At 46.5% G+C, this 22,780-nt stretch overlaps 1 protein-coding gene across 2 annotated transcripts in view; it reads right to left on the bottom strand.

The window, feature by feature from the left end:
• Positions 1-669: 669 nt before the first annotated feature.
• The window catches only part of RCAN2 (regulator of calcineurin 2), a 222,029-nt gene continuing 199,918 nt past the window's right edge, over positions 670-22,780 (bottom strand). For both annotated transcript variants that reach the window (XM_077764843.1, XM_077764845.1), the window contains exon 4: positions 670-3,277. In XM_077764843.1, the coding sequence (XP_077620969.1) occupies positions 3,117-3,277 (161 nt within the window). In that variant the 3' untranslated portion in view covers positions 670-3,116. The remainder of the gene's footprint in view (positions 3,278-22,780) is intronic.

Raw genomic sequence — 22,780 nt, 5'->3', positions numbered from 1 at the left:
CGAGTATGTGTGTGTGTGCATTGAGTTGCCTGTGTATATGGAGTACCTATTTAAGTGTTTTGACCATTTTGAAAAGACAAATTGTCTTTTTGTTATTGATTTGTAGGAGTTCTTCTCATGTTTTAGTTCTAAGTCAAATAAAAACTCTATGTGTTGCAAATACCTTACCCCAGTCTGAGACTTTCCAGTTAACTCTCCTAATGGTGTAATTTGAGAAACAGACTCTCTTAATTTTAATGACATACCATGTACCCATCTTTTATTTTATGATAGTGTGCTTTGTGTTCTATGTAATGAAATTTTTCCTACTTTGGGTTTCCTATAGTGTTTTAAAGTAAAGAACAGTGTGGGAGAGATGTTTTAACAGGGCCGGTGGCACATTTGAAATGACCTTTTAGACCAAGATGGATGAGGCATGACAGTAAGATAGTTCCCCTTATGAGAGCCCAACCCATCCCTTCATGCCTTGCTCAAATCCCCGTTCCTTCAGGAGATGGTTGCCAACCAGCTACCCCCTCTGCTCCTTTCAGTAAGAGCTCAGAGGAGTTCATCTCATCAGTTATTAACTTTTTAGAAAGACTATTATAGGCTGAATTGCACTCTTCCACGATTACCACTCAAAAATAGGTAAGACAGACAACACAGAAATTATACTACACGGACAAGGAGTCATTCACCAGGTATATTTGAAGTCTAAGCTCTTTGAGCTATACACGTGCACAAATGATTCAGTTGGTGGAAATCTCCCCTTCCCCTCCATATTTAAACTTTTCAAACTTAAAATAGTGTTAAAGAGGTTTGCATAATGTGCGTCATGGAAGTGCTGAGGCAATTCCTACTTTCAGAGCGCAGGAGGCTCTGCTGAAACCCGTCCAGGAGTCCTTCCCGTTTCTTTTCTTCTGGGAAAAGTCCCTCTTCCCCCCTCCCCGAACCCAACCTAATGAAAGAAGTACTTGATCTGAGACAGATTAACATTGAAAATTTTCAATAAATGTCACCAAGACTAACCAGTTAGGTCATACACTCCGCTGTGTTTTTATTTTGTGTTAACACAAGAATGGTCATTTTAACTTTCACTAAATTTGGCTGGAAATGACTGATGGTATCTGCTTTAAAACACTTAAAAAAATTAGTTCCAAATATTTTTCTCATCCAGATTGCCTCAGAACTTGCATTCTGAAAATTCTGAATAGTTTAAAAAGTCAACTGACGCTCAGAAGACTAAATGAGATTCAGGACAAAATGGCCGACTGACTGCGGCAGCTCTCCGCGTCTCAGGAGCTCAGAAAATATTTCTTCCACTAGAGGGCAGCATTTCCCCACTCCTAAGTCTAATCTTCCATTTGTTAAGGAAAAACCAAAAACCTCCACAGCAAAGGAAAGTCAAAGCATTTGCTTATTATACACTCCTCAGATTTTATTTTTAAAAGGAGCCTTCCTTTTTCTTACGGAAACTCAGGGTTTTACAAGCAACGCTGTCCTCAGTTTCACCTGTACTGTGTCCAGTACGATATTGCTATATTCACAGTAGAACGGACTTTAATTTCTGAGTGATCAGTCTGTTTTTAGTTCCTGATGAAACTTACATACACCTTAGTCAAAAACCACAACAATCCTTCCATAAGTTGGCTATGTTCTTGTTCTTGTGTGTTTCTCTGAGGCTTGGGTAATGAAAGCATTTTCCCACTCCATTGTAACTGGCATTTGCATCTAAAGTGATTCATAAAATGTACAGGAGTAGATAGATGAGGCCTTGCACATATAGCAGAAGGTAATGGTTTTACAGGTGTATCTTCTGTAATGCACTTCGGGCTACAGAAATAGAAATCTCACATGTGACGAAAACAAATGTTTTTGAGCAACATGGCCGTTGCACAAGTAGGCTTGGTATACATGTATCTGTTATCCTTCCTTTTTCAGATGCTCAGTGGCTGCTACGTTCGTTTAGGCGGTTTAGCTTCATCCAAATGGTCTACAATGGACACTTGCATCCTCACTTTATTTAAAAACAAGTGTTCTCGATAGCAAAGATGTTGGCTAATCATTTATATATTGGCATGAGAAGTTGTGTGCCCTTTCGAAATTCAGCATTCTCCATAATAGAGTGTAATATTATCAGATTATCTGTACTAGTATATGAATGCATTCATAAGCAATGCACATATCATGTTTTTAAGCAGCTAATGGCTGAACAATCACTAAATAAAAAACATCCAGATTTTAAAAGCACAGCTGAAACATTTGTACAAATATACAAAGAGGAAAAAACAATCATTCAGACACCATGAAACTTTTGTAATAAATAGGTTTGTCTGAAATCGGTCTCTATCACCCTGGACAAGCCTCCCCAGTGAGGCCGGGAAAGTTCTATATGGAAGTGGTGTTCAAAATCTACTGAGGAGTATCTTTGGGGCCAAGCTCAGTGCTGCCTCCAGGAATTTTAACAGAGCTATGAAGTACGGACTCAAAATAGTGGATATACCCAGACTTTTTGAGCTGGATGATGCTAATAACTTTTCTAATTCTAAATAGGACACGGCTGGATGCTGACAGTCTGTGAGTTATAGTATATCCTCGAATCATGAAAATAAATGCTGGTGATCATGCATGTCCTGGGAATGTCAGGATGCGGAGGACTGAGTGAGACCAGACAGGGATATCTCATGCAGTCAAAGTCAAGTTTACTTATGGTCCTACTTAAGTGGCCAGGAAGAAACAACGCACACACGTCAGGACTGAAACAGATCACAAACAACACAGGTGCTATTTGTTACTGATGTCTCTGGCTTGGATCGACAGGAGAGAATGGGCTTGGAGCAACACAAGAGAATGAAGATATAGGCTGTGCTGATTCTTTAATAAGAAAATACTACTTTTTTTTTCTAGAACCTTCTAAATAATGGATTATGCTTGATGGGTATGATATGATCAGGAAACATATCACCTTTTCCTAGCCCTTTTGTCCGAGAGGCTTGATTACAAGGAAGGAATCTCAAACAACCAAACACCCAGGGATTGAAAGGCAATTATTTTTTTTTTCCGATGAACAAACAACAGAGGAAGAAGAAGCATGATAAAGAGGAGACAGATACGATCGCTGAGGCGGAGCGGTGAGCTCAGTTGGACACGGAGGGTGGCAGGCCGGGACGCCGGGTTTGGATGATTTTTGGCTTTGGGGAAGTCTTTGGATCCTCTTCTTCCTCTATGTCACTGTCACACACGTGCACAACGACACTCGGGGTGGACTCAGTCCCTGCATGGAGCTCATACTTCTCTCCTGAAAAGCAAGAAAAATGGAGGTGATAAAGGAGAAGGGAGCTCAAAGAAGATTCTTTGGCAAGTTTTGTTCTGGAAGTAAGAAGAAAGTTTCACAGTGTCTCAGGAAACCTGGATCTTCTTGAAGGATAGCGGGGGCATTGGAAAATGGAGTGACAGCATTCTGCCACTGTGTCCCTGTTCTACCACCTGTGAACCAGACAACCCTGAACAGGTCACTCGCCCTCTGGTAGCCTTGGCATTTGCACCTGTGAACTTCCACATGGTCATAACTACAACCCACAGGACGGGGGTGGTGACTGAGTGGGTCTGGTAGCTAGTTCTCAGTTTCTATTTCCCATCATTGTTGCTAATTGCTGAGTGACCTCGGGCCAATAGCTTCACCTGTTCACCTTCTGGACAGGACAGTCTCTAAGGTCTCCTCCATACTTCTTATAGCAAGAGCTGCCCCAGGATGGAATAAGGCAGGATCACCACTGGTCTGGGATTCGTGGTGGTTCCTGGGTGATGGGGTTAGATGACCGTCAAGGTCCTTTCAAGTTCTAAGAGTCTGTCCTTCTTGACTGGCTCATCTTATAGTCAGATCGCTGTAAGCCGACTGGCTTCCTGTTACTGTTTTACCTCGGGAGGTATTTACTGAGCATTCCCCATGGTCTAGCCTATTGCTGGTGATAAAAGCTATAGGCACAGGAGTACAGACCTGCGGCCACATGCAGACACAGCAAGTATCAGAAGATACTTGGTAAGCACTAGTGAGGCAATATATGTGAAGGACCGTGGTACCAAACTGTAAGGAGAAAGTAACAATGAAAGGCTGCCCAGTCAAGGTGACGATTGCCATAGGTCTAAATGACAACCAGAAGCCCTCCAGAGGGTCTCCATCTGTATGCTTCTAAGTTCTCAGCTTAACTGTTGACATACTCCTCTTCGTCGTCTCCTGACATCCCACCCTTCACTTCCCAGCCTTCACAACGGGGGAAAAATCTAAAAACAAACAGCCACATGCTCATACCTACTGATAAAGGAAATATTCAACTTTCATGTTTGTGGGCTCTGCCCCTGGGCTCCCAGGGCAGCTGTATTTTAACGTTTACTAAGGTCGACATGACTCAGCAAACCCTTTAAAGCATGAGCTGTATTTCTGCTCTGAGAACTTGCCTTAAGTCAGGTTCATTAAACAACAACAAACAACAGGGGCACCTGAGTGGTGCAGTCGGTTAAGTGTCTGGCTCTTGATCTCGGCTCAGGTCAGGATCTCACAGTTTGTGAGTTCAAGCCTTACACTGGGCTCTACCCTCATGGTGTGGAGCCTGCTTGAGATTCTGTCTCTCCTTCTCTCTGTCCCTCTCCAGCTGTGCTCTCTCTCTCTCTCAAAATAAATAAATAAACTTAAAAAAATTAAAAACAAAACCCCAAAACCAAAAAGGAGCATTCCAAACATAAGAAAAACAAAAAATCCTCCCTTGTTTCCATAAAGATTACAACCATGCAAAGACTAAAAACATTAGATAAAGTCTGTACCTGTCTGGAATGTCCTTTGTTGTGATGATTTGTAACTCTTCCTGTACAAAGCACATATAACCCCACCCCAAATGTTCCTTCCCCGGAGCCCTCTCTTCTTTGTAAAGCCTGGGTATTCTAGGCAGCTCTCCTAACTTGGGCTCAAACAAAACTCGCTTCCTTTCTCTTTAAAATTTTAGAAAAGGTTTGCTCAATTTTGTATACTCACTACCGAAGCAGCTACTTTTCTCTGGCCTAGGCTCCCCTCTCTTTGCGAGTTCCCTAAAACCTGCCCTCCCTCCAGGAAGAGAGGCAGACACCACCCAGTCCAGGAGCCTTGCCCGTCATCCCCAATCTGTAGCCGAAGTGTCCCTTGTGGACGACTGGAGCAAGGACAGTCAGCTCCGGGGCCGGGGTACCGCGTATGTGCTGCCGCCAACAGCCTGGTGAGCAGCCGTGGTGACAACAGCAAATGCCTACAAGGCACAGGTTTAAATTCTGGGCACTGACATAAAGGGGTGGGGAGCGCTCTCAGTGTAACAGGTGCAAAGCTCATCTCAGTGATGCTGGAAGGATGTGAACGTTCAGAGTCAGCTGTTGTTATGGGGGGAATTATGTCCGTCCGCAAAGACGTCTAAGTCTTCAACCCCAGTACCTGTGACTATGATCTTAGAGGGTCCTTGGAGAGGCCATTAGGGCGGATCTCTAACCCAGTATGATTGGTGTCCTTATGAAAGGGGACATTAGGACACATGCGGTGAGGATGTTCTGCCCACAGCCCGGGAGCTACCAGGAGCTGGGAGAGGCGCCTGGAGCAGATCCTTCCCCAGCACCGTCAGAGGGCGTGAGGCCCTGCTGACACCTTGGTCTTGAACTTGTAACTCCAGAACTTGAGTCAATACATTTTTTAAAAACATTTATTCATTTTTTAAAGAGAGAGAGAGGACAGAGAGAGGATCTGAAGAGGGCTCCACACTGACAGCAGAGAGCCCGACATGGGGCTCGAACTTGAGCCAGCTGCGAGATCATGACCGGACCCAAAGTAGGAAGCTTAACCAACTGAGTCACCCAGGTGCCCCCATACACTTTTTTTAAGCACCTCAGTTTGTGGTTTTGTGGCAGCCTGGGCAAACTAGTCTAGCCTCATGCTGCCAAGGGTGTTCTCTTTCTGTTAAGACTCAGAGAAGTCTTTGTGGACCACCCTTGACATCCTGGTGTGGAGAGCAAAGGCTTTCCTGGGTGAGGGCGAGGAATAGTTCACAAAAATGGAGCCTTTCAGCAATAGGATTTCCCCGGTTTTCAGCAGTACCCAAGAGGGACAGAACTAGCCAGAGCCATAGAAATAGGGCTCATAGGGGCACCTAGGTGGCTCAGTCGGCTAAGTGTCTGGCTTTAGCTCAGGTCATGATCTCATGGTTCATGGGTCAAGCCCTGCATCGGGCTCTGTGCTGACAGCTCAGAGCCTGGAGCCTGTCTTCGGATTCTGTGTCTCCCTCTCTCTCTGACCCTGCCCTGCTCATGCTGTCTCTCTCTCTCTCTCAAAAATAAATAAAACATTAAAAAAAAAAAAAAAAGAAAGAAAGAAATAGGGCTCCTAAAAGCTCTATCATTTAAAATCTAGATTTGGTGAAGTTGTGGGGAGAGAGAATGGTGTCAGCCAGTGTGAATTCCCTGGCGGAAGTGAGCAGATGTGGACGGGTGTGGAATCGCGAGGGGACAGAGACAAGAACAGGGGCAGAACCAGGAAAGAGATACTTGCCCGGCCCCTCCACTCCCCTTTGTTTCCCTGGTGGACAGCGGAATGGAGAGTTAGCACTCACGCGACCACATGGTAATCCACTCTGAAGCCATTATGCTATACTGACGGCTGTGGTGTACACAGCAATGCCATGTCCAGCTGGCTTAACTGCGTTCCATTCTCCTTTATTGTGTCATTTTAAGCAACATCTCCAGGTAGAAGAAGCACGTGCTGAGGAGAGGAACCAACATGAAACCAGCTCTAGCGGGAACATTGCTGGAGGGGCGCTGGGCCAGGGGTGGGCCGACCCGGTGGGTGGCATCTTGGAGCAGCGCTTCCCAAACTCCTGACAAGTTAGTGGCAGTGCCTGTTAAAAACAGGGTGGCCCTCGGGGTGCCTGGGTGGCCCGGGCATCCGACTCCTGATCTCCACTCAGGTTATGGTGTCCGGGCTTTGTAGGTTTGAGTCCCACACCAGGCTCTGCGATGGCAGCACGGAGCTTGCTTAGGTTTCTCTCTCTCTGCCCCTCCCCCACTTGCGCTATCTCTGTCTCTCTCAAAATAAATAAATAAACTTAAAAAAACAAACAGTTTACTAGTATGAGGATGCAACCCTGCCAATTCTGACTGCATGACGTCTCACACCTCCTTTGGTACCCAGCACCCTCTCTGTCCCCCCCGTGCATCGTGGGGTTGCAGGGCAGCCTCTGTTACAGGGGTTCATGTGGCAGCCTGGAGGCTGTGGTTCTGCCAGGGCACGGGCACACACCTAGCACACCTCCTCCCTCCCTCCTGCATGCTAATTTTTCACTAGAAGTGGTAACGGTGCAGGGAGAGGGACGCTGGGAAACATAATGGGTAAGCAGCATGGACTCAGCAGCTTGGCAGCGCCCCCCTCCCCCCCCAACTAGCAGCTCGAATTAATCTGTGGTCTTCCTTCTCATCTTTGTTTCCTGGGGGGCACAGCAAACCCCTCCGAGTGCCACAGTGAACGGTGAGGAGCTCACTGTATCCAAGCTTTCCGAAATGCCTGTGCTCCTTTGGGGATGCTTTGCAATTCTGTCCAACAAGAGACAGAGAAAGACCCGAGTATGCAGTTAAGGCGGTTCTTTTTTTTGCATCCAGGATTTCTTCCAGGTTCTCAGGTTTGGAGGAGTGGCACTTCTACGAGAGACACCAGTGGCTGTTGGAGGCCAGCCCGTTGCCCTCCAGGCTCTGAGCTGTCAGCACAGAGCCAGACGTGGGGCTCGAACCCACGGACCGGGAGATCATGACCTGAGCCGAAGTCAGACGCTTACCCGATGGAGCCACCCAGGCGCCCCTATATTTATATTCATATTGTAGTAAAAAGTATACAATGAAGCTAGCCTTTTAAATAAGCCATTTGTTTGCCCAGGCTTGCATAAAGAACACTCCTGTAAAGATACCTCCAGTTGCGATGTGTTCACCAATTCCACCAAGAGCGCTTTCCTTTCAGGCCACGTGTGCGGGGGGCACACTCAGGATGGGGCAGGAAGGCCCGGGCGATGCTCCGTGCAGGGCAACTTTATGTCATACACGTCGAGCTAACAAAGTCAGACTGCTTGGTAGTAGAGAGACTATTGCTGTGATCCCATTAACTCTGACATTTCACTGTTCTATTTTTGGAAACTTTCTTACTATCAAAATCCAGCAAAGCTTAACAGCTGCTAAGAGCCCACAGAATAAAAAAGAAATGGCTTAGGTGTTGCTGGATTGAATTTTTCTTTTTTTGGCTTCTCTCTCCCTTTGGGCTTCAGCTAATGCCTCTGCCGCGAGGGCTGACGTCAATGCTGTCGCCCCGCATGGTGACCAATGGGGCCGCGTGCGGGACAAGGAGCCCATGGGGCCCTGGCCACACAGGGTGGCCCTGTCCAGCCACACCACACTGAACACGGCCACAGTATTTTTTTGGAAGGACAAGCAGAGGATCACCCGTCACACTTCCCATCCTGAGTTCTGTATTCAAAGTGTTCTTTCCCCCGTGAGCAGAAAGGAGGCCAGAACCAGAAGCTTCCAGAAAGTACATCGCACGGGGTTTCCCACCTACCCATGTTGAAATGATTTCCCAACCAGCACATGCAAAATCCTCCAGCACGTGGCCAAAAGTTTAATTGTCATTCAGGCCTTTGGAAGTGACATAGCTGTGGCCGCTGTTCCAAATAAATGCCAAATTCTGTTGCTGCTTTTTCCGAGTGGATGACAAGGTCCCGATTCCTGCCAACTCCAGAGGACGTGGAGGTGCCCCGGGCTGCCTCCTGTTCTCAGGAGGGAGAAGGTCGCATCCTGTGTGAGCGGGGGCCCGGGAGATGTGGGGACATCATTCTGGCACACTCACAGAGACGTGCATTGGTGACTGCAGGGCCAAGTACCCCTGGAAGTTCTCCATCATGCTGCCCCCTCTGGTTTATGGGCCAGGAGTTGGTCCTTTCTTGAATTCTCTCTAAAATCATCTGTGCAACTATGCGCAGTGTCTAAAAATCAGTGTAAAGCGATGTGTTAAGGGCAGGGAGATGGTGCAGCGCTATGTTTACATATATTAGAGCAGAGCTGACACCGTTCAGATTTCTGGTGAGAAAACTCTCGAGATGGCAGGAAAGGGAAACCCTCCTGGGACGTGGGTGCCTCCTTGCACAAGTCCTTAACTGAGCTCTGCCAAGGAGATAAAACCCCCCGTCCCTGAGGCTTTCAAAAGACTGCAGGGTTTAGCAGGCGTGAGACTAGGGTTCGCTCTATTCCTCCCATGGCTGCCATTTGTCTCTGAAAGATTCTCTCACTGGAACATCCTGGGCTCCCACTTTCCATCTCTATGAGATGCTATGTCCTCAGACACCTGCATCTGTCTGGCCTTACGGACGCCTCTGCAAAAGTCTCCTATTCTTCTCCACACTCACATATCCACCGTAGAATTATTTATGTTCCCTGTCAATCTACGTGTCCCCTCCGGCTCTCACATTTCTCCGGGAGGTTCTGTCTATAGGTGTCAAATCTGTAGAGCTGGTCATCCTGGGAGCTTCTCTGCCTTCATCCATGGCAGTTAAGCCACCACAGAGCATTATTCAATACTGCTCTGGAACATTTCTCCGTGGCTCCCTCCCTACTGCCTGCCTACAATGCCTGCGCCCACAGCTCACCACTTCTCACCCAGGTGCTCTCAGCAGGTTACCCCACCACGGGAACTAACATCCGCTGGCAGAATAAGCCTCCTAAAGCAACATTTGGGGGCACCACCTCATTATGGGCCAGTGATGTGACACCCAGAGATGTAATATATGCCTCAGTTTTCCTCATCCGCAAAATCGGAATAACCATCACACCACAAGCTACGAAATAAAGAAATATTTCTCAGATGCTTTAAAGCCCTCCTGACACGCATGACATAATTATTTAAGGTGATGCTGTGGTCAGTGCGACTGCACAAAATAATTCACTGTTTTCAATATGATGAACCAAGCTAGTCCTACCACAGATGAATAACTGCCAAGAGCTTTTACTAAGCTGAGTCACTGTTGGAAACAGTGGATGGTGACCTGCCGAGTCACATGAAGGGGGAGGGTGTCATAAATTCTGACCCTCAAAATTAAATGATTCTTGTTCTCTTTACCACTCCCCCTCCCCCACTGGTAAGTTTCTCTCTTTGTTCCTCTCTCCCCACCTTTTGCCGCACTTGTGTTCCCATAAGAAGAAACATCTTAAGTTGCTTTATAAAGGCGATCTCGGTTTTCTTTCTGAGATGGTGCGAATCACTTGTGTATAATGCCTAATTCTATCACCGTTTCCATTATACGTTTGTTGTTTCACCTGGTGATGTTGAAGTGGTAGCCGTGGTGACGGCTGTGACTTCAGGTGTATGTAAAGGTCGATAAATATATTACTGGTTGATGAAAGGCCCCAACCTTGGCTGTTTAAGACACGTGTGTGCAATGTCCAGTACGCACTCACACATGAATCTGTCTCCTGTTGTTTAACATGTGTAAGTTTTAGCTTTTCAGCTGAGCTGAAAACCAAGTAAGGGTGGGTATTTACCCCATTTTCAGTGTGCCTGCAGGGCTAGGACAGGGAGGTATCATGGAAACTCACCACTTGCTTTAAATACAACTGTTTACTGCACTAAATGCCAGATGCAGCTCTAAGTCCTCATGTAAGCTGGATATTTAACTATGACAACAGCTCTGTACTGTGGGCGTTGTCCTGTCTAGTTTATGCAGGAGGAAACGGAGATCACAGAGGAAGTAAATAGCAGAGCAGGGATTCAAACTCAGGCCTGTCTGACCTCAAAGAATGTGCTCACACTCACTCTCTAGTGCTATCTGTGCTCACATGTGACAAGAGACACTATGGAAAGGAGCTGCGTTTAACTTTCACTTAAACATTTTTTTTTAGGGGTGCCTGGGTGGCTTAGTCGGTTAAGCGTCCGACTTTCGCTTAGGTCATGATCTTGCGGTTCATGGGTTCGAGCCCCGTGTCGGGCTCTGTGCTGACTGCCAGCTCAGAGCCTGGAGCCTATTTCAGATTCTGTGCCTCCCTCTCTCTCTGACCCTCCCCTGCTCAAGCTGTCTCTCTCTCTCTCTCTCTCCTAGAAATAAATTTAAAAAAAATTTTTTTTAAATGTCTATTTTGAGAGAGAGTATGCATGCGCATTCACAAGTGAGAGAGGGGCAGAGAGAGAGGGGAACAGAGGATCTGAAGCAGGCTCTGTGCTGAAAGCTGAGAGCCCGATGTGGGGCTCGAACGCACGAGCTGTGAGATCATGATCTGAGTCAAAGTTGGAAACGTAACCAAGTGAGCCACCCAGACACCCCCTAACTTTCACTTCTAATATATCTTTAAGGCAACTTACAGTTTAGTGACTATTTGTTTTCTAGCTAAAAAGGAACTAGTTATTCCTTCTGCATCTTGCCTCTTTGTTCTGGCCAATTGCTAGTTATTCCAGGCATGGTCTCCTTGACAATGAATCTCCTCAAATGATAACACTTGATCACTATAAAAAGAAAGGTACTATACATAATAAAGGGATTTGGTTTACATCTCTTATGGTAGCTTGGTGTCTGGGGGAAAAAATCTTTGTTTCCTTCTGGATTTAATTTTATTAGCTTTCATATTTAAAAAAATTTTTTTACCGTTTATTTATTATTGACAGGGAGAGACAGAGCATGAGCAGGGGAGGGGCAGAGAGAGAGGGAGACATAGAATCTGAAGCAGACTCCAGGCTCTGAGCTGTCAGCACAGAGCCTGATGTGGGGCTTGAACTCACAAACCCCAAGATCATGACCTGAGATGTTGGATGGTTAAATGACTGAGCTACCAGGGCGCCTCTATTATCTTTCATGTTACAGGCAAATTCTCAATAGGCAGGCTAGTGTCATAGCAGACTGACTGTGTTTGGCAAAGATGGTCATCATTTCTTGCTAACATTACTCTTCAAGAACCTTGCCACTCACTCACGGAGGACTGTTCCCACTGTGGTCCTGCCCCTCAAACCTGGACAGGTCTTTATTTAAAAAAAAATGTTTTTAAATGTTTACTCATTTCTGAGAGACAGAGAGAGCAGAGTGTGAGCGGGGGAGGGGCAGAAAGAAAGAGAGAGAGAGAGAGAGAGAGAGACTCAGAATCTGAAGCAGGCTCCAGGCTCTGAGCTGTCAGCACAGAGCCCAACGTGGGGCTCGAACACATGGACCTCGAGATCATGACGTGAGCTGAAGTCGGATGCTTAAGTGACCGAGCCACCCAGGCGCCCCTGGACAGGCCCTGATGACTGCCTTGACTAGTATCCTGTGGTAGAAGTCACCGGCGTGAATCCTGAGTTAGGTCACAAGAACGCCATGCACTGCCACCTTGCTCTGTCAGGATGCTCATTCCTGGACCCTCGCCTCCACGTTGTAAGGCAGCCCATGAAGAGGCTCCCGTGGAGAGGAACCAGGGGCCCTGGCCCAGAGCCTGGCTGAGCTTTCAGCCGACAGCCACCCGGGCTTGCCAGCACTGTGAGCACACCATCTTGAGAGCTGGTTTGCTGGTCCCGGGCTGAGCTGCTCAGCAACACTGCATGAGGCAGAGATGAGCTGTCCCCCCCAGCCCCATCTAAGCAGCAGATGTGTGAGCAAAGTAAGTGATGTTGTTTCAAGGCCTCCCTGTTGCGACAGTTGCAATCGATGCCACTGGTCATACACGCTCTTTTTGTTCAGAAGCGAGCTAAGCTGCTGCAAGGGACTCGAAATTAATTGCTTGTGTTCTACCTTCTTTTCTCTGTCCAGGTGCTACATCAGACTGGATGCCACCCTAGTGCCTGTCCTTCCTTCCTCAGGGACGAAGCTCCATTCGCGAGCCACTAGGGACCTCTTTCTGTGGTCGCTCTCTCGCTCCCCTCCAGTGGAAGTAGAGTGGCAACTCTGGGGAAAAGATCTGCCCCTGCTCAGCTCACCCTCTCCACTGTTTCCTGTGGGCTGCTCCTGCTCACAAAGGTCCTGTGACCTTCTCTGCTCTGGGCCAAGTGCCAAGGCCCCTGGAGGAGACCCAGCCCTGTGTGGGCCGGTCTGTGGCAAGCACAGCGGGTTCAGCTCTGGGTCCTTGAGTTCGGTGTTAGGAAGCCTGAGCCGGTGCTTACCTCGGCCACATTCTCAGCCTCAGTATTTCATCAGGAACAAAGCTGGCACTATTCATCTCATCTGTCGTATTCTTATCTACCCTTCAATGAGTTCTCAAGCCAGGAGGGAAAACAAAGGCATCTGGTATTAATCTGCTCTGAATTTTAAGAATGGATGATGGCTTATCAAGGCCAGTGCTAACAACATTTCCAGCAGGACCCTAGAGAGAGAGCCATGCTGGGTGCTGAGCACTGAACTTTGGCTTAAATGGACAGCCCTTTATATTTCAGTAAGATGAGGAACAGGGATTCTAATATTAAAATACTTTTAGGCTTGGGGGTGCCTGGTGGCCCAGTCGGTTAAGCGTCCAACTTTGGCTCAGGTCATGATCTCACAGTTCGTGGGTTTGAGCCCTGCGTCGGGCTCTGTGCTGACAGCTCTGTGTCTCCCTCTCTCTCTGCCCCTCTCTGCTCATGCTCTGTGTCTCTAAACACATAAATAAATAAACATAAAAAATATTACAAAATACTTTTAGGCCTATCATATTTAAAAGGCACTGCAAACCCCTCTCCCCAGTATTTTTATCGTGAATGTGCTATTTTCAATAGGAAACAGGAGCATCAGCTGTGATCTATGCAACAAGTTAATGTGGAATTTCTATGTGTTAGTTTTACCAAACCTGTTGCCTATTGGTAGAACTCAAAACAGGGACTGAGGGAAGAGTTCAGCATAATTTGAAATGTGCTTGAAAGGTATTCACACTTAGGGGCGCCTGGGTGACTCGGTTAAGCATCCAATTCTTGCTTTTGGCTCAGGCTGATGATCTCACAGTCTGTGAGTTCAAGCCCTGAATCAGGCTCTGTAATGACAGCACAGACTTGCTGGGGATTCTCTCTCCCTCCCTCTCTCTGCCCCTCCCTTGCTCATGCCTTGTCTCTCTAAAAGAAATATATCAACTTAAAAAAAAGAAAGGTATTCACGCTTAGATTTCCTTTCCTTTCACGTTTCAGGCTGAGGACTTACATTTGGCAGGGTGGGGAAGGTGAACAAGGTTATCAAGCCCAGTATAGCTCTCCCCGCTATAGCCCCAGAGACAGAGGCTGCTGGCCGGGATGTAGCTCTCAGAGAATTGAGGCAAGGGGCGGGACAGCCCCTGCAGGAAGCAGGGGTGGGGTGACTTGCACTTCCTTTCCTTTGCCAAGACACGGGCTGCTGTCTGAAGTCACAGTGTCTTTTAACCCTCCCTCAATCCTGGTAGGGCTAATGCTGGTTTTCTTGGGGGCCACACGTGTTCCTCAAGGGAAGGAGGAGTTATAGTGAAAAACACCAGGAAGTTTCCAAAAGCTATACCACCCTTCCCCTCGCCCCCGCTATGTGATTTAACAGTATTTTTTAAAAAAATGTTTTATTTATTTCTAGGACAGAGAGAGAGAGAGACAGCGTGAACAGGGGAGGATCAGAGAGAGAGGGAGTGACAGACTCTGAAACAGTCTCCAGGCTCTGAACTGGCAGTCAGCACAGAGCCCGACGCAGGGCTCGAACCCACGAACCGCGAGATCATGACCTAAGTGAAAGTCAGACGCTTAACCGACTAAGCCACCCAGGCGCCCCAGTATTTTTAAGTTCTCTACCAGCATTCCTGTCTTCCTCTATTTTACCAAAGGGAAGCAAAGAAAGCATATGCGTGTGTATATATATATATATATGCGTGTGCGCTTGCTCATGTGTCAGGAAGGGGGAGGGGCATGGGTGGCACTTCTCCGGTCGGCTCCCCTCTCTCACCCCTCTTCTGTCTGCTCCACACTGGTACCTCTGACCCCTCCTAGGCACTCCTTGCCTCTATGTCTTTCTCCAATTGGAGAACCACCTGATAAATACTGCAAAAGTGTAACTAGTATGATTCTCAACCAAGGATGCTAAGCTCCCAGTGGTGTCTGGAAATGCAATAGGGATTTATTTTTTATTTTTTATATTTTGGTTTTCACAGGGACTGGGGTGGGTGTGGATACTGGCATTTAGTAGGTGATGCTCAAAGATGCTAAATGGACTACAGTGTGTAGGACCGTCGATTCCAAAATATCACAGATTTCACACTAAGAAACATTGAGCTAAGAGCTTAATGTAGGAACTTACATCTTAACAAAAGGCTAATATATGATTTAAAAATCAAGTGGCCAAAAACAGGTAACACACACTGAACATTCACCACGTCCTGTGCTGGACATATAGATCATATGGGTTATCTCATTTGATGCCTGGTTTTGCTGTTGAGGAAGCAGAGAAATGAAGACACTTTCTCAAGGTCACACAGCTAATAAAAGGTGGTGCCTGGATTTAAACTCGCATCCCAAGTTGCAGTCATCATCGTCAAGCAAGAGAAATATCTTTCTTCATGTTGGAGCCTTACTGACAGCTACAGAAATAGAAGAGGAGGTATTCCAGGGTGGAGGAGCTTCCTGGAGACTTTTAAAATCACAGCTGTCTATTTACAAGCTCAATCTGGGAGTGGAGAAAGAACTCATTTTTTAAAGTAGAAGCGGAAAGAGGATTCGTGATTAAAAGCAACATTCCAGGGAGAGAAGTCCTTTGTGATTGTTTTCTCTCTCTGATACCTCTGTGTTTCCATGAGCTCACATCTCATTTTGATAGACCCCCAAAGAAAAATGGGGGTGAGGGTCAAATCATTGAATAGCAACTCTGTCCCTTGTCCTTCATGCAGGAGCTGCTTCTGTTAAAGAATGTCCTTGAAGCTTGGGAGGCAAAGAGTATAAAGCAAAGCACAGACCAACCCAAGCCCGCGGAAGGTTCAGAGAACAAGGCCATGTAAATAGCCACCACGGCCAACACAAAGGTTAGGCACATTGTTCTCACTGGCAGGGAGACGCAACTCCGGGTACTTTATGTATCTGAATTCACGTAATGGCGCAGGAAACATCTTTCAGAGGATGCCCTGCTAAACAGTACTCTGCTCTGAGCTGAATGATCGTGGCACCCACCATGGATTTGATAGTTTCTACGTGCCAGGAACTGGGTGGAGTACCTCATGTATATTAATCATGAGGACAACTGATTGTCTGAGGACCAGAATTAGTGGTTGAGCCAAGGTAGTGGGAGGTATGGACAAGAAAGACTAAAGAAACCGTGGAGGGAGGAGGGTTGGGAAGATAAAGGAAGACTGAAGCCTGTGAGGTGGGGCTTGTCCACACAGGTGAGCCAAAAGTAGCAACATAAGGAAAGAGAGAGATGCTTGGTCAGAGAGGTATGAGGTTTTCCTCTCTGGAAAGAACCATCGTTGGATCTTTGTTGATATTAGGGGCCTGACTAAGGGCAGGGCTCTAGGGATGATCAGGTGTCTTTTCTATTGTTCTACCCACATATTTTACCCGGGAAGGAAGAAAAAGAAACATTTTATATTGTTACTTATCAGTGATTAAAAATAACTGTGGGGGCACCTGGGTGGCTCAGTCAGTTAAGCAGACAACTCTTGATTTCGGTTCAGGTGGTGATCTCACAGTTCCGGGGATCTCGGCTCAGGTCGTGATCTCACAGTTCCGGGGATCGAGCCCTGCGTCTGGTTCTGTGCTGACAGCACCCAGAGCTGGCTTAGGATTCTCTCTCTCTCTCTCTCTCTCAAAAATAAATAAATAAACTTTAAAAAACATAAAAGTAATTGTGGAGTACATGCTGAGAAGAAAAGCTTTTCAAACATTTATTTTTCCAGGGAAAATTCTTTGAAAGGAGGTGGAAAATTCTGAGCATGTGGGGGGTGGGGGTGGGGAGGGAATGACGGAGGAGACAGTGTGAGCGGAAACCCTGGAGCATGATGGTTTTATTTGCTTTTCATATCTGTGATCAGGAAATAGCAGTTGTTGAACAAGAACTGAGGCTTATATAATAGTCATACCATATGTACCCAAAATATAGGTGTTCATCTACATTTTAAAAAAAGTAGAATTTGCTCTACCTTTGAATCAGTGAGCCTGGAATAGAAACTTTCTTCCCTATAAGTTACATGAATTGATGAAATATATTTCGCAGGTAGAGGAAACGTTGTACACTAAGCAGCAAACCAGCAAAACTGCTTTACTATGGCATGTTGTGATGGAGAAGATTTTGGAAAAGAGAAAAAAAAAAGGCTAAATATAGCAGCTGCTCGCAACTTGAAACTTGGGCACCATTTTAAGCCCTGCTCTGCAGTTAACTAAAATTGATCTCCCTAACAAGATCTAAAAATAGCAGGAGGGAAAAAAAGGAACAGACAATGACTTTTCATATCGTTCCCTGCAGGCATTTTCAGTGACAATGAACATGACCTTTCAGAGCCATCCTAGAGAGCAGAACAAAGGCTGGCATTTCACGTCTCACTTCTGATTTACCACCCATTTAGTACATTGTAACATCTTTGTGTTTCCATTTTTGCTGATTGGTGTAGATAAGCCATCTTGCTGGGCTGGGTATTTGTGTTTCCTATTTTGCTTTATAACTGAAAAGACCAGAGCCTCGTACTCTTTCTGGAGTCAGGAGTGATAGATATTATAAAATAAACAAAAATGATTATTTGATTCATCTTCTTGGTCAAAGCCCACCTTGTCTTGTCTAGATGATTGTTCGACGATGGGCTTCTCTAAATTCACCAGTGGAGTGCTCTGTTTGATCTAGATGGTAAATGCCCTTTAACAGAGCAGAGGAAGGCAAACCTGCATCAGCATGTCCCAGAGGACGGGAGAGAAAAGCACCGAATGGACCTCAGAGGCCTGATGTAATATGTGTGTCGTAGGGCGTTACCAATAAGCCCAGACACAAAATGTGGAGGAACAAATTGTGTAAGTTGTTTCCCATTTTTAAAACTCCCTTTTGCAACACTCTTGAATTTCTTCTAGAGAAATTAATTTTACCATTCAAGAGACCTCTTGGTTTCTCACAGGTTTCCGTCCCCAGAACAAAGGCGCTGGCTCCATCAATTCTTTCTGCTTCTTGCCAGTGGCAGAGTCACCTGTTTTAACTTCCCAGCTATGTAGCCTTGGGCCAGCTACTTACCCACTCGGTGCCTCATGTTACCCAGCTGAATAAATGAGAAGAACAATTCCTATCTCACAGACTTGCTGTGGGCATTAAATGAGATAATACAGTACGGTGTTTAGAACAGTGCCTGGCCCGTAGTAAGCCCTAATATGTGTTTTAACCATTATTTCTACTTCAAATGTTTTCCCCAATTTATCTATTTTACTTACTTTGGATCAAAAACAGAACATACAGTCTTGGGGACAAGAGATAAGAAGGTTTGAATCTGTGCCTCTCCCATTTTCCTGATATAAACTTGTTCTCGCCGCCATGAATAGAAGCAGACTTGCTTCCCCAGGGTGGTGTGGCCCTCTGCCTTAAGAGGTGTCCTAATAGCCTGTTAAGGATTTCAAAGGAATCCCACAGGCTTGGGTTGGATCACGGTTCCACTGTAATTGCATTCCCCACGCTTATTTCAAGAGTCTCTCTGGAAGTTCCAGGGAGCAGAGCTGGCCTTCTCTGGAAGAGGGTCACCAGTGTTTCTTTCCTGAAGAAGGAAAGGGGGCGCCATGTGACCTCTGCTTGTAGGAGCCTCCACGAAAGGGTCTTGGTTATGTCCATCATTGCCTTTCAGGGTGGCTGGACGCGTTCGAGTTCCCACTGAGGTGGGTCCCTGAGCCTGGACGCCATCTTGCCCTGGATCCGGGCTCCATGATGCCCTTTCTTCAGACTTAATTCTTCTCGGCAGCTTCAGATTTCCACAGCTCTTCTCAGTCACTCTGCTCTCCTAAGTTTGTGGGGCTGGTCATCCCTCTGAGGCAAACCCCATTCCTTTGACCCTCTGAGTTGCTCTGTCTGCTCTCATTCTGCTGTGTTTCCACGCTCCCGGAAGGGAGGCAGCCATCCCTTCATGTGGAATGAGTTATCATTTGTTACTGAAATGATTCTGCCAAAGGATTAAAAATGAATCTCACGAAATCAGTTTTCTTCCCCCAAACAGAAATGCTACAAGTCCTCTCCTTGGCGAAAACATTAATTTAGTGTTGCCTGACGCAGCCTGGCGAAAGCCATAAGAAAGCAACAATTTGCCTGGGTGACTGGGTGGCTCAGTCAGTTAAGCGTCCAACTTCGGCTCAGGTCATGATCTCACGGTTCGTGGGTTCGAGCCCCGCGTTGGGCTCTGTGCTGACAGCTAGCTCAGAGCCTGGAGCCTTCTCTCTCTCTGACCCTCCCCTGCTCACACTGTCTTTCTCTCTCTTTCAGAAATAAATAAAACATTAAAAAAAAAGAAAACAACAATTTGACAGTGAAGGAATTATCTCTAGGCAGGCTAATGGCTCTGATCTAGTCACTCATTCATGCATGCATTCATTCATTCAATATTTATTGAGCATCAACTAGTGCAAGGTGCTTTCAGGTGCTGGGTGTGCCAGAATGAATAAAACATGCTCTCCCCCCTCAAAGAGTAGAGAAGATTGTGAGCCGATGATAGAAAATTACCAGAGGAAGGGAGCAAGCATTTGTGCCAAGTGCCAAGAGGTGACTGAAGATGCAAGTCCTTGCCTGGGCATCTCGTGGGGCGGGGGGCAGAGATGGGCATGGGAGGGACTCAGGGTGTGGCTGTACTCCTTCACAGGTGCAGCGGAAAGGGCTACCAGGGGCCCAGGCATCTAATCTAACCTCTGTGATATTTTCAACTCAGTTGTTGGCTCCAGATCTGTGTGGAGCGAAGAAGCTTCAAGGACACAGGGAAAGGACAAACGGGAAGGAAACTAAATAAAGAGCAGCAGCCTCAAACTGCTAGCAAAGAAGGCAGAGAAAGCTAGCCCAGAAAATACATCTGAACGGCAGCTGTTCTAGGGGATGTGGTGTCAGTCATCCCTAAAAAAGCAGAATACCCTCATATTCGCCCTTACACACACAGTGCACAGGCTTTCATTTGCACACTCACTGGACCCGGGTTTGGCTTTCTGAAAGTCACAGTAGCATTAAAGATAATTGCTGATTCAGGGTCAGGATAAATGTTTTGCTGGTGTCATGGCAGAGAAGGCCTGATGTCCGCTGAGTCCACTGGTATCCTCAATAAAAGGCCACATGGTGGAGTCAGAAAAATCAGTTTGGACACCTGTCTCTGTCACCACCCACCTGTGTCACCTTGAGCAAATTTGTTTACCTCTCTACAGCTCAGTGTTCTCATCTGTAAAATGGGGGTGTTAATAATTGCTCTCGGGGCGCCTGGGTGGCTCAGTCAGTTAAGCATCTGACTTTAGCCCACGTCATGATCTCACGGTTTGTGGGTTTGAGCCCTGCGTTGGGCTCTGTGCTGACAGCTCAGAGCCTGGAGCCTGCTTCGGATTCTGTGTCTCCCTCTCTGACCTTCCCCTGCTCACACTCTGTTTCTGTATCTCAAAAATTTAAAAAAAAAAAAAAAAAAAAAACATTGAAAAAAGTTTAAAAAAATGCTCTCTCTGGCAGAGCACTTCAGAGTACATTTACCAGAGTTCATTCTGGGCCTGGGGAAAGTCAAGCCCAGAGGTTAGCAGAACAACTCAGGTAAAAGGGATGCATTTTAAATAACTATTGATAAGTTATTCACAACTCTAAAAAGAACTCCCTTTTATCCCCCTGCTGCCTCTTTAAGATCATTTCATTCCTGGGGCGCCTGGGTGGCTCAGTCGGTTAAGGGTCTGACTTCGGCTCAGGTCATGATCTCATGGTTCGTGGGTTCGAGCCCCACATTGGACAACTCAGAGCCTGGAGCCTGCTTCGGATTCTGTGTCTCCCTCTCTCTCTGCCCCTCCCCTGCTCATGCTCTGTCTCTCTCTCTTTTAAAAATGAATGAACATTAAAAAAAAATTTTTTTTAAGACCATTTCATTCCTCCTTCCTCCCTCCTCTGTGCCAGGCTCTGTAAGCACCCCCTCTGAGGCCTAACTCTCATGCATCCCATTTCTTCTGCTTACATCAGACCCAGCCCTCTCCTGTCCCTCGCAGTGTCTTCCAGACCTGAGCCTCAGCACCATTAGCCAGCGAGGGTATCTGAGACTTGCCCTTATCTTGTCTTTGCACCAGCTTTGTGAACATGAACCACAAACGAGTTTCTTTTCCAATCTTGGATAAAACATGATTTGAATTTACTGAATTACTGGCTCCAAGTGAGTGGACCTGGGGCCAGCTGGGATCTGGTGGTCAGAAAGTCTGACTTGGCCTGGGGCTCCCTTGTACAATAGTGAGGTAGGAAGATCACTTCCTGGGAGCCCTGGCCATGTCCGCAAGTGACTTCTCCCCTGTCAGGGCCTCTGGGCTTCCTCTCCTGTAAAATGCAGGTTGGCTGACTCCTATCTCCTCCAGCCAAGAACTTAGTGATTCTCTGAAGCTCCACTTACTGACATTCAAACAACTGTACAAGGTGTACAAATGTGTTCTTGTCAGTATCTGGGCATGAGAATCAGGCTGGCAGCTCCAAGTACCTTGGCTCCAGTCAGTCCATCTAGGGGTGTGCCTGCCTGCTTCTGGAGCATCCTGCATTACTGTGGGAAAGGACTGCGCAAGGCTTAATGTGAGAAGACCCAACTTATTTTACACACTCTACATTTACCCGCATCACAGACCTGGCTCTTTGCGTGGAAAGTGCATTAGCTTAGCATTCCTGTCTATGGAGCAGGCTTTCAAAGAAATAGCGTTTCACGAATACCTCTCTTATTATTACATTGCTTCTTCTATCAGTTCATCATAGCTAGGCACCTACTGGTCTCATGGTGGCTCTGTAAGGGTGGAACCGATGGCCGTTGTAGAGGTCTCAAGAAGCTGAGTGACTTGATGGTAATTAAAAAGAAAGCCCAGAGGGGCACCTGGGTGGCTCGGTCCTTTGAGCATCTGACTGCAGCTCAGGTCATGAAAGTTCCCAGGAACCCATCAACACTGAGCAACCCAGAACAGTGGGCCCCTCATAACCAAGGTCTTCAAATTTCAGTCTCTGCGTGAATCATTACGTGTTACGATTAAAACTGCAGATTTCTGGGGTGGGCAACTGTGGTCCAAGTGTTTCTCTGAGACACTAAGAAATACTGATAAGTACTCATGCTAAGTCTGTCATCACTGGTATCTGTCCCTTGGCTACCGGTGGTTCTTGATAGTGATACGCACCTTAGAATCACCTGGGGAGCTTTTTAAAAATTCTGATACCTGAACTTGAGCCAAGTCAATTAAATCAGAATCTCTTAGGGTACAGTCAAGGCATTGGGATTATAGTTTTAAAGCCCCCTCTCACATCTGGAGACCAACTCGTAGAGCAGACGCAATGGGGATTATTCTCCCTTGGGTCCACAGTCCTGAAACCCTCAGTGGTACTGGTTTCAGCCCCTGCACTTTCCACCATGTCCCCTCCTGCTATAATACAGGAAAAGTACTGTCAACCAAGAAAAGAAGCTGAGCCAAAAAAAAAAAAAAAAAAAAAAAAAAAAAAAAAAAACAAACCAAAAAAAAAAAAAAAAAAAACATAAAAAACCAAACCAAACCAAAACAAAAAAACACAAAGAAAAAACACCAACCCCAAAACATCCCAAAAGCATTTCTTTGGAGTCTCAGAACTGTGGCAACCCACATAGTGCCCCTCGCCCCAGGGAACAAAAGTCAAGCATTTTTAAAGACAAAAGGGAAGGCTTGTAT

Source organism: Crocuta crocuta, unplaced genomic scaffold, assembly GCF_008692635.1.
Source record: "Crocuta crocuta isolate KB4526 unplaced genomic scaffold, BGI_CrCroc_1.0 scaffold44, whole genome shotgun sequence".
NCBI lineage: Eukaryota > Metazoa > Chordata > Mammalia > Carnivora > Hyaenidae > Crocuta > Crocuta crocuta.
The sequence above is the reverse complement of the archived record's forward strand: the minus strand, read 5'-3'. Positions and strand labels throughout refer to the sequence as shown.